The sequence below is a fragment of the Taudactylus pleione genome, unplaced genomic scaffold (assembly GCF_031769625.1).
Source record: "Taudactylus pleione unplaced genomic scaffold, aTauple2 ptg000061l, whole genome shotgun sequence".
NCBI classification, from domain to species: Eukaryota; Metazoa; Chordata; class Amphibia; order Anura; family Myobatrachidae; genus Taudactylus; species Taudactylus pleione.
This window is the reverse complement of record NW_028284463.1, coordinates 17,311,935-17,330,780: the sequence shown is the minus strand read 5'-3', so window position 1 is coordinate 17,330,780 and position 18,846 is coordinate 17,311,935. Positions and strand designations below refer to the sequence as shown.

Below are 18,846 nucleotides of genomic sequence, written 5' to 3'. Positions count from 1 at the left end.
GAGGGTTAGGCACTAGGGGGAGGGTTAGGGCTAGGCACTAGGGTTAGGCACTTGGCGGATGGTTAGGGTTAGGCACTAGGGGGAGGGTTAGGGCTAGGCACTAGGGTTAGGCACTAGGGAGGGTTAGGGCTAGGCACTAGGGTTAGGCACTAGGGGGAGGGTTAGGGCTAGGCACTAGGGTTAGGCACTAGGGGGAGGGTTAGGGCTAGGCACTAGGGGGAGGGTTAGGGCTAGGCACTAGGGTTAGGCACTAGGGAGAGGGTTAGGGCTAGGCACTAGGGGGAGGGTTAGGGCTAGGCACTAGGGGAGGGTTAGGGGTTAGGCACTAGGGGAAGGGTTAGGGTCAGGCACTAGGATTAGGCACTAGGGGGAGGGTTAGGGTTAGACACTAGGGGGAGGGTTAGGGGTTAGGCACTAGGGGGAGGGTTAGGGTCAGGCACTAGGATTAGGCACTAGGGGGAGAATTAGGGTTAGGCACTAGGGGTAGGGTTAGGGGTTAGGTACTAGGGGGAGGGTTAGGCACTAGGGGGAGGGTTAGGCAGTAGGTGGAGGGTTAGGGTTAGACACTAGGGGTAGGGTTAGGGCTAGGTACTAGGTTTAGGCACTAGGGGGAGGGCTAGGTACTAGGGTTAGGCACTAGGGGGAGGGCTGGAGTTAGGCTGCATGAGGGGTGGGTTAGGGTTAGGCTGCGAGTGGGGGGATGGTTAGGGATAGACTACCAAAGGGGGTGGTTAGAGTCAAGCTGTGGGAGGGGTGGGTTAGGGGAAGGGTTAGATTACTTACCTGCATGCGTCGGGATATCCACAATCGGGATTCTGATGCCAGTATTCTGACCGCCAACATTATCAGCGCTGGGATCGCTTACCCAACCACTAAAGGGATGTAGTCCGGTAATCCGGCGCACACCCAACTGTCAAGACTGTTTAAACACTGTTTTCAGGGCGTGAATAAATTAGCCTCTGCGTGTTTGGAGACACACTGCGTCTACTGCAGCTTATGGCCATCTGATTTCTGTTCAGCGTTTCCGACGTTTCCTAATTTTGTGCGTGAGCGGCTGATGTAAAATGCTTTCAGAGGTCGTCTCTAAGCCCTGGCCGGCGTTATTAGCAGCAGCGGCTCCTGCCCTATTACCTGAGGGGCGCTGCCGCTGCTCTGGCCATGGCTGGCTGGGTTCCAGCGCCTGCACAATGAATCTGGCACATGCGCATAACACCAGCTTCTGAGGACTGCATTGACTGCAGCTCCAAGAAGCCGTATAGGGCTGCCCGAAAGGCATAGCAGCGTCTTCCACTGGAAGCCGCTCTATGCTAATCACAGCCCGGTCTGGCAGTCTCCTGGGGCTGCCTGTCCTGTGCGTGACTGGCAGGTGGCGCTTCCAATGGGCAGCCGCGCATCCCCTAGGTAAAGTCCGCCACTGGTTATTAGCATAGTTTTGCAAATGCGATCCGTGAGAGATCACCGCTGCGATGGCATTAGCGTTCATCTCCGAATCAGGCCCTGTACGGACACAGATTGTTGTATTTGGCACAGAGGTTTCCCCATCAAGGCTGAGCATTTTCAACAGTAAGAGGTCTATTTACTAAGCAGTGTTAGGAGACAGAGTGAAAAGTGATAAGGTGCCAGCCAATCAGCTCCCAACTGTCATCTCACAGGCTGTGTTTGAAAAATGACAGTTGGGAGCTGATTGGCTGGCACCTTATCACTTTTCACTCTGTCTCCTAACACTGCTTAGTAAATAGACCCCTATATGTCATTAAGTGTGTACAGTATGTGTCATGGAGGTTCGGTGGATTGTCCTCTGTTACTGCCGCTGTAGCCCAGCCCTGTAGAAATTGCTTCATGCAGTCTCTGACTGTCTCATCCTGTTAATGAACCATTTGCAGGATGTACCGCAAACACCTATAGTTATGGATCAGAGATGAGTGGGTTTATGGATGACACACTACACAGGTAATCCAGGTACTGGCAGCGCTGTGGGGAACAGATTAGTGATGTTTCATCTGTCAGACACAGATAAAAACCGCAGAACTCAGATACCTGATGCTCTTATCAGATGTCAGACGGCCCATCTGGAAAATCCTCCCATCACTCTGTATTATATCTCCTCTCCAGGGGGACGCCACTAGGTCAGATACTGATGAAGACAAAGTCTCCACCAACTTTGATGAAGACCTGGAAAAGCTGAAAGATCTCCGTGCCGCAGGTAATATTATTATATGTGACCTATTTTTATTTCCTTTAATGATAATGGGCCTTTTTTCCACCTTCACATCTATTTCATTTATTGTTTTGGGTTTTACATGTCATCCTTTTACAAACAAAAATAAGAGGACTTATCTTTCCATCATCTGTGCTTTTCAGTCTTGCCTTCATAGCATCATGATTATTTTCACAGTCCTTTGATAAAACACAAAGTTACTCTCCGTTACTCTCTTGAATCACAGAGAGTACAAGTGAGCTTGAGGGCCTGATTCAGATCCGGACGCTCTGACAGAGCGCTCGCTCTGAATCAGGGCGTCTTTTTTTTTTTAATGGAGCGGCCTCCTGGCCGCTCGCATTGCTGTGGGTTGCCACCCACAGCTAATGCGAGCGGCCATGATGATGGTCGCGATGGTCAAGACCATCGCGGCCATCGGGCTTGCGACGAGACCCTTGTGGTAGGGTCTCGTGGCCGCAAGCCCCAGAGAGCGTTCGCCTCAAACAGAGCCAAAAGCACTCCCACTGACATCACAAGTGATGTCAGTGGGGCCGCCCCCAGATGTAGGAACGCCTCCGTCTGGGCAGCCCCCCCCCCCCCCGGCCCGCCCACCAAAGGGGGTGTGCTGTCACTCACACCCCCTTTGGTGCGAGACCCGGAGCGACGGATTGCCCGTCACTATCCGGGTCTCACGCATGCGCACGACGGAGCCGGTTTTGTCGTGCGCATGCACTCTGGGCCACCATCGACCCGGTTGCGAGCGCTCAGCGCTTGCGACCGGGTCTGAATCAAGCTCTGTGTCCGGTTACGACAATAGTAGTATAGTAGTGTTATACTTTTGTAACCACTCCCAGCATCCCTGAGCAAAGGGATTCACTTAGTTGTAGTGCTCACACAGACTTGTCACTGCGGGGCAGCAAGTAATGTCACCCACCTAATTATACTAATACGTCTAACGAGGTTCCACCCGTTCCCGACTTCTCTGGCCGAGAGGTGACCCTGCTGTTTTGTTAATCCTTGCAGCTAGTGAACCATATTGGGAATGGGCTGTTTGTCTTGAACAAATCTTTTATCTTATTGTCTACCCTACAGAGCTTAAGATGTACTCGCTTGCAGTGACCCCCAATGGACACCTTGACCCTCGCTCTGCAATGCCACCTCCAATCATCATGCACACCGCTGCCACTCCCATGCCCACGCCAAAGAGCTCCCCATGCCTGGACTCCGTGCACCCCTTTGTGGATTCCAGAAGGGAAAGCAATGCCTCGCTAGATCCATCAGCCTGCGATCAGAAGTCTCTGGTGGGTCTCCCACTATCTGTCAGCCCTATGGAAAGTCTAGGATATTTTATGGCGATTCAATTCGTATTATATAAAGAAAACGTATAGATCAATGAAAGTAAACGGTGATGGTTTCCATATTGTTATCTTAATCTGCCTAGAAAGGCAATCAATGTCACGTCTTATGGGTTATACTTTGACACCACTATGGCTGTGTTCTAGGCAGTAGGTGAGGGTGGAGGCAGGGAAGGGGATGGTGATCTGGATGGACAATAGTGTTCGGCTGTAAGACCAATGAATAATCTTTGTATCTGCCCTCAGGCCAGTATCCGGAGCTCCCCATGTGCACCTTGGGGCACCTACAGCAACTGGGGGAGCCGCCGCTCCAGCTGGAACAGTCTGGGCCGGGCCCCAAGCATTAAGAAAAAGAACCAGTGCGGGGAAAGGGAATCTCTGCTCTCCGGCGAGGGTAAGGGCAGTACGGACGATGACTCCGATGACTGCAAGCCCACCGCTGTGGGCAGGATCACCCTCCATCGCCGGGCAGGCTCTCTGGACACTCGTGGCTCCTTGGAAATCCCAGAACTCCTGCAGGTCCCTACCTTACGGCACTCGCTGAGCGTCAGCCCCCTGGCTATGGTGCCTGCAGACTACCAGGACTGCAACGGCAAACTGCTGCACGTGCCCAGCGATCTGTTTGTGAGGGTGGACAAGCACAAGGACGAGCCGGTGGACTACGAGGATGACATTGAAGACGTGAGTCATTGTTACTCTCCGTTCTAGAGCATTGGCGGGCATCTAGGATCCAGGTCCTGTTTTCTCGTAGCCTTCTCTCCTTTTCCTCGTGACTCCATCAGTGCAGATCCTCCCGCTCAGAGGAACATACTGCAGTTACATTGTCCCGACAAAGCTCAGTGTTTTTAATTACTGCTTTGTTAATTATTCGTCTGGGAAGAAGAATATGTAGAGTAATATACATTCATTGTCTTAATCCTTCCATAGTGTACTTACAGCTGCAGTATCCCAGCAACTAATTAATACTCATTGATTTCCCTGTTACAGGAAATACAGCGCAATTAGGTTTTTATATCTCAGTTGGATCGCATTCTGCTAATTAATCACAATGTTATAATAACAAGAATGAGATTTTTATGCCATCCACCCTGTCGTTTCATGCGATCTCTTCACTGGGTCTTTGTTATTACGTTTCCTATTGTTGGTTTTTAACTTTATTCACTGTTTATTTTGCTAATTGAGAATTCAAAATATTTTTCACATGAGCTCTGGATTGTTTAAGCGTAATTCGGAGTAGGTGGGTGGTAGAGTGGATAGCGGCTTCTGCTGCTGCATGACAACTGCCGGCCTGCTGCGGAACTAAATACTTACTGGTAGTGGTGATTCAGACTCATGTAAGAATGACAGGTTACCCGTCCTTGTGTAAAATCATTTTAAATGTATGTGCAAGGATACTTGCCAGATAGTCACAGACATGTTAAATTCTGTTCTTAATGTGTGATGGCCTTACTCTCTTCTTATATCTCTTCTCACATGGTTCCCAGAGCTACTGCTTCCGTCTCCGCAAGATTCTAGAGCCTTACAAGCCCAAGTGGTGCCAGACCCACGAAGATTGGTCCCTCTATGTGTTCTCACCCCAGAACAAGTGAGAAACCTAAAAATCAGACTCTATAATTGGAGTCTAAGAAACTACGGAGCTGTGTATCAGCTGTCCCCACCACCATGTATAACACCAGCTTTCCCCACCACCATGTATAACACCAGCTTTCCCCACCACCATGTATAACACCAGCTTTCCCCACCACCATGTATAACACCAGCTTTCCCCACCACCATGTATAACACCAGCTTTCCCCACCACCATGTATAACACCAGCTGTCCCACCACCATGTATAACACCAGCTGTCCCACCACCATGTATAACACCAGCTTTCCCCACCACCATGTATAACACCAGCTTTCCCCACCACCATGTATAACACCAGCTGTCCCACCACCATGTATAACACCAGCTGTCCCCACCACCATATACAACACCAGCTATCCCCACCACCATGTATAACACCAGCTATCCCCACCACCATGTATAACACCAGCTTTCCCCACCAGCATGTATAACACCAGCTGTCCCCACCACCATGTATAACACCAGCTGTCCCACCACCATGTATAACACCAGCTGTCCCCACCACCATGTATAACACCAGCTGTCCCCACCACCATGTATAACACCGGCTGTCCCCACTCACTATATATTACCCCAGCTGTCCCCACCACCATGTACAACACCAGCTCTCTCCACCACCATGCATAACACCAGCTGCCCCACCACCATGTACAACACCAGCTGTCTCCACCACCATGTATAACACCAGCTGTCTCCACCACCATGTATAACACAAGCTGCCTCCACCACCATGTATAACACAAGCTGTCCCCACCACCATGTATAATACCAGCTGTCCTCACCACCATGTACAACACTAGCTATCCCCACTCACTATATATTATCCCAGCTGTCCCCACCACCATGTACAACACCAGCTGTCTCCACCACCATGTATGACAACAGCTTTTCCCACCACCATGTATAACACCAGCTGTCCCCACCACCATGTATAAAACCAGCTATCCCCACTAGCATGTATAACATCAGCTTTCCCCACCACCATGTACAACACCAGCTGTCTTCACCACCATGTATAACACCAGCTATCCCCACTCACTATATATTACCCCAGCTGTCATCACCACCATGTACAACACTTGCTGTCTCCACCACCATGTATAACACCAGCTGTCTCCACCACCACGTACAACACCAGCTGTCCCACCACCATGTACAACACCAGCTGTCTCCACCACTATATATTACCCCAGCTGTCCTCACCACCATGTACAACACCAGCTGTCTCCACCACCATGTATAACACCAGCTGTCCCACCACCATGTATAACACCAGCTGTCACCACCACCATGTACAACACCAGCTGTCTCCACCAGCTGCCCCACCACCATGTACAACACCAGCTGTCCCCACCACCATGTACAACACCAGCTGTCCCCACCACCATGTACAACACCAGCTGTCCCCACCACCATGTACAACACCAGCTGTCCCCACCACCATGTATAACACCAGCTGCCCCACCACCATGTACAACACCAGCTGCCCCACCACCATGTACAACACCAGCTGTCCCCACCACCATGTACAACACCAGCTGTCCCCACCACCATGTACAACACCAGCTGTCCCCACCACCATGTATAATATCAGCTTTCCCCACCACCATGTATAACACCAGCTCTCCCCATCACCTCATACACAGCTCCACCTATCTTGACTCTACCTTCACTATGATGCACAACACCAGCTATTTATAGAACATGGCTATCCTCGTCACCATGTACATTACGCAATTAACATTCAAGTCTTTGGTCAGGTTCCGTATGACGTTCCAGAAGGTTATCACCCACAAGATGTTTGACCATGTGGTTCTCGTCTTCATCTTCTTGAACTGCATCACAATCGCTTTAGAGAGGCCAGACATAGACCCAAACAGCATGGTGAGACAGCGTTCTGCTACGTAGCCACATCCTAAGCTCTGCAAAGGGTTCTGAAGCTCTGGATCCACTTAGATGTACACTAAGGAGGGAAGAGGGTAGTAGACAGCGTGAAAACTAGTAGATGCCTTTTGCTTGTGTTGGCTGTCACATGTTCTGTCACGGCGCACTCTCTAAATGAATTTATGTATAATAGTGTCATACAGCATGTGGGTGGGGTCTGATTGACTTTATTTAGGTGTTCATAGTAGATGATTATTTTGGTCAGATATGTCAGAACTATTTTTATTGGTGTTCATCAATTTCGTAAAGTGACTGCTTTGAGCTGCACAGTTGATATTAGCAAAAGTTATGTCCTTATATTGACTGCAAAATGCAGGGCTTAGGAGTGGATGAGTATAAGGAGCAGTAAGGGGAACGTTCAGTAATTATAAGTTTGGCTCTGAGGTATTAATTGGACCTGATGATTAATCATAATGAGAGGCTTTTCCTCAGCGTGGGTGGAATAAAGAAAGGGAAGGTAAATATAGGTAATCAGATGTTCTTGTCAATTAAAAAAACACAAGGGGGGCGGGGGGAATGTATCAAACTTCTGAAAGAGGACAAGTGGGGATGTTGACCATAGCAACCAGTCAAATTCTAACTACCATTTGTCATAAACATTCCATAATATGATAGCTTGGAGCTCAGGGCCATAACTAGGGGTGTTCGAGCGATGCCGTCACACAGAGTGCGGAGTCTGTACAACCTTTCGGAGCACCCTGAGGATGCTAGAGCCCCTTCCCCTCAATATTACATCATGCGTTCAGGGGGCGTGACCGGCACAGAGTGCACTGCACCCCGTTACGGTACTGTTGAAGCTGATTGGTTGCTATGGGTAACACTTTCACTTACTCTCTTTAAAAGTTCTGATATATCTCCCCTAAAGTGTGTATAATCTCTTCATCATCATAGTGCTTTCATCTGCTCAGGTGTAATTTTTTATTTACATAGGAACGGATATTTTTGAGCGTCTCCAACTACATCTTTACGGCAATCTTTGTTGTGGAAATGACCATCAAGGTAATGTAGGTGTAGCACTATTATACTGGCCTAATGTCTCCTAAGAAGATCAGTGTCCTCATGCCTTCTTGTCTTCTGGCTTCCTCCTGGCCTGGACAGGTGGTCGCACTGGGGTTCCTCTCTGGGGAGAATGCTTATCTACAGAGCAGCTGGAACGTGCTGGACGGAGTCTTGGTGCTTGTTTCAATCATTGATATCGTCGTATCTTTAGCCTCTGCCGGAGGTGCCAAGATCTTGGGCATCCTGCGGGTGTTAAGGCTGCTGAGGACTCTACGCCCGCTGAGGTATGAATTTGTCATTCAGCAACTCTTAACCCCATTATTGATATCACCCAATGACCCATTTCCGATATCGAGCTGATTCATAGATAAACAGAGGGCGGTTTTGTGGACGTATCTCGCAAATTTTTGTACTGCGCGCACTCCGTAGCCAAACTACATCTCACTCATCGGTCCACTTGTAGCTGGATGGCTGTGGCTGTTTTAATGGGGCACTCACACATAGGAAACTAAGGGCCTGACTCAGAGATGGACGCAGCGGCGATTTTTACGCAGATTGAGCGTTTGTTTGCTGACGCGCATACGCGAATGCAGTGATTTGCATTGTGATCACGCCCGCACAGAGTAACCACTCGCAAAGTGAGTGACAGGTAGTCAGCGTTTGGGGTGGTAACGGGGGGAGTGGTTTGAAAAAACGCAGGCGTGTCTGACCGTTTAAACGCCGTTTCATAGGCGTGCATAAATTAGGCATTGCGATCTCTTTAGCAGCATGAGAGCTCACTGCGTGTCAGGAGGGCTGCCGAGTCTGTGACTGCTCAGACCTGCCGCTTATAAAACATGGCTGCCTGCTGTGCGTCGGTGTTACCGATGTTTACGCTTTTGCACGTGGTCGTACGGATATGAGAAGGCGGCAGTGGGCGTCCCTGTGCTTGGCTGTGCTTTGGAAGGCATTTGCATTTTTTATCTAATGCCATGAGAGTATGCAGTTGCGTTTGCGCTACCGTCCTCCTCTGAATCATGTCCTAAGTGTACATATGGGACGGTCTGCGTTTAACTCTGTATATAGGCGCACGTCCGCTTTTAGTGCCATCAGCAGGAGCAATTATGGCCGACTTACGTTCAGCACAGCTCTATGAAATATACATGAACATATGTTTAAAGGCTCAAGGACAAGATGGAAAGGCCACCAGGAAATGCTCTTCTGGTCCAATGGTTTATTCCTCCTATGTACTTGTCCTCTTCTGTGCACCACATCAGCTATACTATATACAGAGAGCCTGATTCAGTGGTCAAAAAGTCCTGTAAACCTCTATGGTAAATGCATTCCAATGAGTGTACGCAGAGTCCGCTGCTGCGTATGAAAGTCCTGGCATTAGGCGGTGACTGAGAGGTGGTCCGAAGTGTGCGCAATAAAAGTCTGTCTCATGGGCGTGATATGGGAGGGTCACGGGGGCGTGTCAGTGATCACTGCTGCGTTCCCATACGCAGAGCCGCAGCCACAGAGGCCACGTTTAGAGCGATTTCAGAAGGAGACACTGCGCCAACCATAGGCTAATGCCATGGTGTGCCGATGGTGGGATGTTTGGAACCACCGGCAGATCTGCACTGTCTGCAGACATTGAAAGCGGGCGGCTAAGGGCTTGTGTCCGGCGCACGCTGGTACACATGGGGAAGGCTGAAATTAACATTTGCATATTACCGCCACTGCGACTCCACAAAATGCTTCAAATGCATTAGAGTCCACCTCTCAATCAGGCTGAGAGTATGACGTGAATGTGCAGAGCCCTGTATGTACGTAGAATAGGTATAATTTATGGGCTCTGGTTACCTTGGGCAGTTTGCAGCATTTTGTATATTCTGGATGTTTTTTGTAAGAAATCTGCATTTCCGCGTTGCGTATGCGTACCAAAACGCTTATCTCCAGATACGTGAAACTCAGAGTACACTCATACAGACCCAAATTTTTGTGCATATGTTTGGTTCACATTTTTGAAGCCAATTGTAAATCAGTCTCTACAGCACGTTCTTTTTCGGGTACACACTAGACGATACATTGTCCGATCCGGCGGATCTGAAGACATATCGTCCACATCGGCCAGTGTGTACCAGCTACAATATGTTGCTGACGATGCGCGCTTCCGCGCATTGTCAACGACATCGCCCATGGCGGTATCATCAGCTGTCACTCCATCGCTCCCGGCATCGGCAAGTGCGTACGCATGGGCCCCGTCATTAATGAGGTCGGTACACACTAGACATCATCATTGCCAAGTGCGGCCCCTGAAGTGAATCAGGTGGCCTATCACTAATCTAGTACATTCTATGAAAGGATAACTAGAATCTCATTGGTTGGTGCAGGTTACACCTCCGCTGGTCCTCTGTAGCAGGTTTGATGAATCTCCACCTTATAAATCTGAAGTCACCATGTCTCAGTCATGTGACCAGTTCCTAGTGATCACATAGGACGGACATTGGTTGAGCCCACAAAATGGTGGTTACACTTTAATTAGTATTGTTGCTGGTCACATGCTCTAACCTAGTGATCCATAATAAAATCCCGCCTGTGAGACCTTTGCATGTAATATTTCTTTATAAATATTTTCCATTCATCTTGTTGAGAATGGAGTGCTCCACTGCACAGACTCTGTGTTGGTTGCTGAAGGGAGGCTTCATTCCCTTACCAAGATGGCCGCCGACCTAACCAGTACACATGCGCTGCGCCATATTGTCACTGTATAAGAGTGACATGGTTGGAGACAGACATCTTCTAAATTCCTGACCTGCTGCCGCATAGCTATCTATATACACTCACCAGCTGGTGAACTGTATATCACCCCAACTCCGCTCCACCGTAACCAGTGTATGACAGTGAGTACAGCTGTATGTGAATAAACCACTCCACTGGTTAAACGACAAGGGCTGTTCATTGCACAGGAGGCATTCCGCTGGTGTGTACATAACTCTGCCGTACCCAGCACCTGTACACACATATTTCCGAAAAATCTGTGTTTATTAAGCTAGCTGACAGATGTTAAGTTTCCTAGAGGCCACCATGAATATCAGTTAGCTTCGGCATTTATTAACCCTAAACACACCTGCCCTTGTCAAGTGGCATGGGGTTAGCATTAGATTTGGTGACCCTTCTAGTACCCTGTCCCCCTCTGGTGTGTCGTTGAGTGACACTGATGTGCTGGCTGAAGGCGCATTCAGAATAATACACATCCTAATCAGATGTTGTATGTACTCCTCACATCCTTGGCCCGAGTGCTCCTCCTCTAATGGGATCTTTCAGGCCTGTGCTGCGTTTTGACATAAATGATTAGAATTTTATTGTCAGGGGCAAAATGTGCCTGCCAGCCAGAATCACCCTGTATCACACTAATGTAATTTGTAAGTAGCAATGGCAGTATTTATCCAGGCGATCACGTACGCCGCAACCGGGCAGGCCTTCCATAAAATCACAAAAGAAATAAGGCTGTACTGTTTCCAGGAAAAAGAAAAAAAATTGTGTCTAACAGAGCCCAGGAAGAGGCACGTGGCACCGCACAGGTAATCGGCAAAACGTCGTCAGGAGCCAGGGTTCAATTAGCAAGGGGCTGATTGATATCGCACCCAGCTGTCTCTCACAGATCGGGCCCGCTGGAGTGTTTTTCATTTTCCTGGAAATAAGACGCAGCTCACCTAATATTGTCTGCAGTAAAACAAAGGTCAGCTGCCTCCTAGGGAAATAAAGTTCTGGACGAGAATACGTTTATTAAATGGAAATCCAGCCAAAAGTTGTGCGGGTTTTTTTTTTTTTTTTAAATAAAACTTTCAATGTATTCCCATTTGTCTCTTTCTGTCCTTTTACTTTCAAATTATTTTTTAATGCGGTTTTGAAGTTTTCAGGTAATTTTGCCATTTCATCCTACCGGCGGCAAACTTCGCCTTGGCTGGTCAGGTCAGTGAGTTATAGGAATATAATCGCTGGGATTCAGCTGTGGGAAAATAGTCCTATTAATGTGCAGACAGAAAAAACATAACAGGTCCCATGCCACTCTGCTGGCACCGGGCATCTTTTTGGGGTCTTTGGCACGAAAATGCGTCTTAGTCGCAACCAAGATGCACCAGGAGATGCTGTTTAATTTTATATGCAACACTTCTATATCTGCGGCTGCTGCTTATTTTCTACGCCAAGTTCCGTTGTGCTTCATTTACAGACTCACTTGCACACAGATATACAAGTTTCGCATATTAAATGAATCAGCGCAGTCTTCTGGAGCGTCCTGATACATCGCATTGGACTAAAATTGCATTTCCGGTGCCAGAACAAACAGATTGTATGTGCGCAGAAAGGACGACACTCCAGAAAACAGCGTGAATTAATAAACTACTTGAGTTTATTCGGCGCAAGAAACATCAACGTTTTCGGTCTGCTCAGGACCCTTTATCAAGCTATACAATCATTTATATTTACACACACAAACAAATATTTCCATCAAAGCAGGTCCAAAAGACTGAACGTTATGTTATTTATTGATTTTTTTTCTGCCTGCACGTTAATATTTTCCTGCAGCTGAATCCCAGTAATTCTATTCCTATAACTCACTGACCATCGCATCAAATGAATTAGACGGAAAGAAAATCTGCAATGGTTTGTGCAGGTGCAAACGAAAATGTTTTCCCATGCGCAATAGCAACCCGCGACCCTTCTTGATGTTAAATAGCTGAATTCACAATTCAATAGTGGCGCCATTGGAAAGCTGCTAGAAATAGTAAACACGCTACCATCACAAGGAAAACATCGATGGTGTTATACCATCGAAATTCGATGTCCAGCCCTACACTGAGGGCGTTCACTCTTCCTAGCGAGAGGTAGAGGTCTACTGATTCCCAGGGAAAGACAGGAGGTGGTTAATACGAGCCGTTTTCCATCTCCTGATGAAGTTACGGCTCACATCTTCTCTCACCCCACTGCGGTGCCATTAGAGATGTGAGCACCGAGCGAAAATAAGCTGGAAAAATAAAGAGCTCTAGGATTGTGTCTGTGGTGACCTCCCAGCTCCCGAGAGAGACAATGACTCAGGGGCTCCATACAGTGTTTGTTCACAAACAGATTCCTGAACGCCACAGAAAGGCACAGGGGGAAGGCTGACACACACTTTGCAGTTACTGATATGCATGAGCAGCCCGGCCACAAGCCATCAATGGGAAGCGTGCACTCTGTCTGCTGGGGTGAAGGAAAATTGTACATTTGCCCTATGAAACTTATATGCAGAATAAAAGGAATTTTTTTTTTTTTTTATAACTGTAGAAGTATTGGAGGGTGCTGGGCTCTAAGATTCATTAACAGCCTCTGCTGCCCAAGTGGCACAAACCTGCTACAGGTTGAGTCTCCCATATCCAAATATTCCGAAATACGGAATATTCCGAAATACGGAATATTTTTAGCATGATTGAAATAGTGAAACCTTTGATTTTTGATGGTTCAATGTACACAAACTTTGTTAAAGGCACAAACTTATTAAAAATAAAGTATAAAATTACCTATGGGCTGTGTGTATAAGGTGTATATGACATATAAATGAATTTCATGTATCTACACAAACTTTGTTTGAGCCACAAAATTATTGAAAATATTGTATAAAATAACCTTCAGGATGTGTATATAAGATGCATATGAACCATAAATGCATTCTGTGTTTAGATTTGGGCCCTATTCCTAAGACATTTCAAAATGGTATGCAATTATTCCAAAATACGGAATATTCCGATATCCAAAATACCCTTGGTCCCAAGCATTTTGGATATGGGAGACTCAACCTGTATTTCCTACACAGTAGGCCAGGAGCTTCATTACTCCCCATGTCAAAGCGATCTGCCTACATTCTCTGTGATAGGACTCAGGCTGTTAAAAGACATTAAATTAGACGTGTCTTCTGTCTTCAGAAGGCGTCTTGTGAAGTATTCCAAGGTTCGCACATTTGAGACACACTGGCAATTGCCATAAAAACAATAGGATGACATTTTCTGTGTGGTTTTTATGCTGGTTTTATAAACGCTGCCTTTTGCGTGCTTTGCCTGTCTGTGTGGAGTGTAGTGTATAATCTCCTCTCTGGTTCTCTTGTGCTGGACTCAGGGTCATCAGCAGAGCACCGGGGCTAAAGCTAGTGGTAGAGACGTTGATCTCCTCCCTCCGACCCATCGGGAATATCGTCCTCATCTGCTGCGCTTTCTTCATCATCTTCGGGATCTTGGGAGTACAGGTACAACTCACAAGTCACCTTTGTTATATATATTATCAATGTATGCCAGTCCTTTATAAAGTGTAACTCTAATGTGTGTCGAGGGGAGGGGGGGAGACTTATACAGACAGTATATAAATCACACTTGCCTACTCTCCAAGAGCGGCAGGGAGGCTCCTGAAAATCGGAAAAGTCTCCTGCACCCCCCTCTAGCCGTCCCTCCACCCGCTCGCAAACCCCCCTTGTTGGCCGCCCAATCACAGAGCACAAGTTGACTACGGGGGGGGGGGGGGGGCTTGATTCGTAGCCCCTGCCCCCACTATACAATGCATTTTTTCTCGGCACTGTATAGTGGGGGCACGATGACACAATCATGCCACCACGCCTCCTGCACAGTCCACCTTTGCTGCCGCCACGTCCCCTCTGTGCTGATATAAATTATTATATAAATTCACATAGAAACAGAATTACAGTGAGCAGATAGCATAATTACGCAGAGTATTTAAGCCTATAGCTGTAAGAGAAAGCAAAGTGACTGACCAATGTTAGAGCAGCATAGCCCAACGTGGCTACAAGACAAGTTATTATGGAAAGGAATATAAATGTGGCAGAGCATGATGGGATAGCATAGTCCTTCAGAAAAACAATCATTTACATACTGTCCGACTTAACCAATTGGAGATCTGGGACTAAATAGGTCATGCTCCAAGATGCCCCGCCCCGCCCATTGTCTTGTCACTTTTCTGATAAGCCACACCCCTTTTTGTCCCCAGAAAATAGCTTTGGCAGGTGTGCGTTAATATTCATAGTCTACCATCAGACGCTTTATGGGAAGCTCTTGATATAGGCCTGTGATATGAGCTTGATATAGAGCTGTGATATGAGCTTGATATAGGCCTGTAATATGAGCTTGATATGGGCCTGTGATATGAGCTTGTTATAGGCCTGTGATATGAGCTTGATATGGGCCTCTGATATGTGCTTGATATGGGCCTCTGATATGAGCTTGATATGGGCATGTGATATGAGCTTGATATGGGCCTGTGATATGAGCTTGATATGGGCCTGTGATATGAGCTTGATATGGGCCTGTGATATGAGCTTGATATGGGCCTGTGATATGAGCTTGATATAGGCCTGTGATATGAGCTAATGACCAGACAGTCGTTATGTGGGCTATATACTGTATGCAGTGACTGGCTACATATATATAGTGACTGCAGCCTCTAACAAAGTCTAAGCCTTTGCTCATTTCCAGTCATTTTAAACACAACTACAGCGACTTGGGGACAATTGACCTCATTAAAAATTTGCCAGGCATTCTCCCCCATCATGGGGTAGAATTAATAAAGCTTCTAAAACAGGCAAGATTATGTCTATCATTTTCTAGGATGCAATAGAGAAATGATAGCTACAATCTGATTGGTTGCTACGGGCAACACCACTACTTTTCATTTTTTGAAGCTTTAGTAAATCTACCTCTATGGGGCCTATTCATCAAACGATAAATGGCCCGGTAACCATGCGGAAACTAGCGTTTCCGCATATTTAAGTTTCTAGGCCATTCATCATGAGGGGTCCGATAGGTATTCAGCAAACTCCGAAAACTGAAAGTTTTAGACGGCACTTGTTCTCGGATCCCCGCTCCTTCCTATGGGAAGAGTTCTAGGGATGCGAAGAGGGATACGAGCGTATCCCTCCGCCGCCTCCTCACCAGCTCCCCGGCGGCTTTGCGCATACGTGACCACAGATCACACATGCGTAGCCGGGACGACGGGGAGCAGGTAAGTAATGCAGCTTTTCGGAGCTGTTATCCCCTCACAGGAGCAATGATGAATTGCTCCGGTGTCAGGCTTCCCCCGCTGGGAGTTGGATACTTAAGTATCCCTTGCAGCGAGTTCAATACTTCATCATCGGAGGCCATACGGCCTTCGATGATGAATAGGCCCTAGAAATGTATCATTACCTTCGGTATATGCAATGAAATAGTCACTGCTTGAACATCTCTGCTGTGTAACCCTCTGCTGTTTTTGTATCCAGGAGAGTCTGGAGAGGCGAGGGGGTGTACAGTTTTTAGGTAACAGATAGCATATACGATATCTGTTTATCTTTCTTCCAGCTTTTCAAAGGAAAGTTCTATTCCTGTGAGGGACCGGATGTCCGTAACGTCACCAACAGGTCAGAATGCGTAGGGCCGCGCAACAAGTGGGTGAGACGAAAGTATAACTTCGATAACCTTGGGCAGGTGGGTGATAGAACCGTTACCTCTCTTGTAGAAGAAGCTGGATTTTTATTCCTTTTATTATTGAGTCGTGTCTAAAATAAAAAATGTCAATTCAGTGTCAACAAAAAAACTTTAACTTAACTTTTTATTTTTTTTTTACCGTAATTTTGTTATTATTGACACAAGTTATAAAATAAACTATTTAAAAAATTTGGTGGCGCGTCAGGTTTAAAGGTCATCTTAGTCCCCCACTGATACCGTTTCTGATCTATATTTTGCTCCATTGTACATACGGGCACATTTATCAAAGGGTGAAAATTCCCCTTTGCTGGCAAAAACTCTTGGTCCTGTACTTCAAAGGGGTAACCCCCCGCCCCCCAGACTTTAATATGCCCCATTGCCTTTGCACTATTTAACAACACTTGTTATGTTATTGCCATTTCAGGAGAAAATCATTGAAAATGTACTTTATCCTTTGAATAAAGTACTTTCCATGTTAAGTTTTTTTTTTATTTGTTTGATTTCTAAAAAAAAATTCCTACTGTTACTTTTTTTTTTTTACCAAGTGGAACCGTGGCCAGGGTACCACTGTACATGCTTTAGCCGGCGAGCGTGTGCCTATCTGCTGAGACTGGCCTGGCAATGTATCACTCAGCTGCCATGGCGATGTTGTTGATAAATTTCATCAATAAGAGATTTTATATTGCTACAATAAACTTAGTTTCGTCGCTATGTCTAAAACAATCTTTTTTTTTTTTTTTAAGCCACCACCATTTAATTTTCTTTGTTTTCTGTATCATCCGAAGTTTCTTGTATCTTATCTAATGCTGTGTAAATAGCCCTAAGTATAAGAGACAGCCATTGTTTATACTGTAAGTGCGCGCATCGCAAACCCCTCTGAAGCATGAGGCACTAATTCTGTCACTGGTTCCTAGTTAATTGGTCACAATGTATTTGTGTAATTATTAGTTTAGGGCCTGATTCACTAAGGAACAAGTTGCTTATACGCACGCACGATTGTTACGTACTGCGTAAGCATCACATTGCGCAAACTAGTCACTGCGCTCGGGACTGTGATCGCAGAGGCTATGCGGGATGCAATCGGGAAACCAGCTGTCTTAATCCCGACAACCGGCTTCCCGACTGCTTTATCCCGGCGAGGGTGAAATGCCGCTCATTTCACCGACGCCGGGAGACAGACGCCCGGCATCCCGATCGAAGGGATGCCGGGCACCGCGAGCGAACAGCCACGGGGGGGGGGGAGGGTTAGGTTTAGGGCACCGGGGGGGACTTAGGGTTAGACACCCCCCCGGGAGGGTTAGGCTAGGTGGAGGGAGGGTTAGGCACCCCAGGGGGGACTTAGGGTTAAGCACCTCCCCGGGGGACTTAGGTTTAGGCAGCGTTGAAGGGGGGGGTTAGGGTTAGGCACTTAGAGGGTGGATTAGGGTTAGGCACTTGAGGGGGAGGTTAGGGTTATGCACCCCTAAGTAGGGTTAGGGGGTTAGGTTAGGTTAGTTTTTACTTACCTTAAGGACTATCGGGATTTCCAGCACTGTCGGGCTTCCGCTGCCGGGATCTCTGCTTCTGTCGGCCTCCCGATGCCTGGATTCGAACTGCCGGCCAGAGGGCCGACGGTATTTCATACCGGTCCCGGCTACGCAGACCCATGGCAGAGTGATTTACAGGAAGTGCCGTTGGTGGGTGGTGATGGGGGTGTGGTTGGGCGAACATTGGCGTGCCAGTGCGTACATAAATTAGTCACTGCGATACCAGAGACAGCCTGAGGCCTCATAGCGTGCGCTGAAGTAAGCAATTCCTGAGTGAGGTCTGACTTTGCCTTAACTGTGCGTATGGGTCCAATGTTACTCGATGTTACTGATTGTTTCACTATGTTGGCCAAGTATTCGGATGTGAGTAAGGGGAAGTGGGCGTCCTTATGTCAGGCTGCGATCGCAAAGCAAATGCTAACATTTACATATCACCGCTGATATTAGCATATATGCGTATAAGCAATGATCCGTAGTGAGTCAGGCCCTCTGTCCACAGTTTCTCCTTCTGCTGTGGCTCGGCGATGGATGGATACACTATCATGTTAGAACTGGCATGCAGGGTGAATCTAGCTGTATCCTCCACAGTAAGTCCAGAACCTGGTCATTTTCCAGATTGTGGATTAAGCTGATTGTCCAAATGGAACAGACAGAGTAGGAACATAAAAGGGACAATGCAATGTTCAATGGTCTGAATACTACACATAGACTGTACACTATTGGTTTCCA

General features: G+C 47.3%; 1 protein-coding gene across 4 annotated transcripts in view; it reads left to right on the top strand.

Moving 5' to 3' along the window:
• The window catches only part of CACNA1H (calcium voltage-gated channel subunit alpha1 H), a 577,698-nt gene that overhangs the window by 477,984 nt on the left and 80,868 nt on the right, over window positions 1-18,846 (top strand). For all 4 annotated transcript variants that reach the window (XM_088464812.1, XM_088464813.1, XM_088464811.1 and 1 more), the window contains 9 exons: window positions 2,113-2,203; window positions 3,290-3,498; window positions 3,799-4,233; window positions 5,037-5,137; window positions 6,941-7,064; window positions 8,055-8,123; window positions 8,223-8,407; window positions 14,241-14,367; window positions 16,466-16,591. In XM_088464812.1, coding sequence (XP_088320938.1) covers window positions 2,113-2,203; window positions 3,290-3,498; window positions 3,799-4,233; window positions 5,037-5,137; window positions 6,941-7,064; window positions 8,055-8,123; window positions 8,223-8,407; window positions 14,241-14,367; window positions 16,466-16,591 — 1,467 coding nt within the window. The remainder of the gene's footprint in view (window positions 1-2,112; window positions 2,204-3,289; window positions 3,499-3,798; window positions 4,234-5,036; window positions 5,138-6,940; window positions 7,065-8,054; window positions 8,124-8,222; window positions 8,408-14,240; window positions 14,368-16,465; window positions 16,592-18,846) is intronic.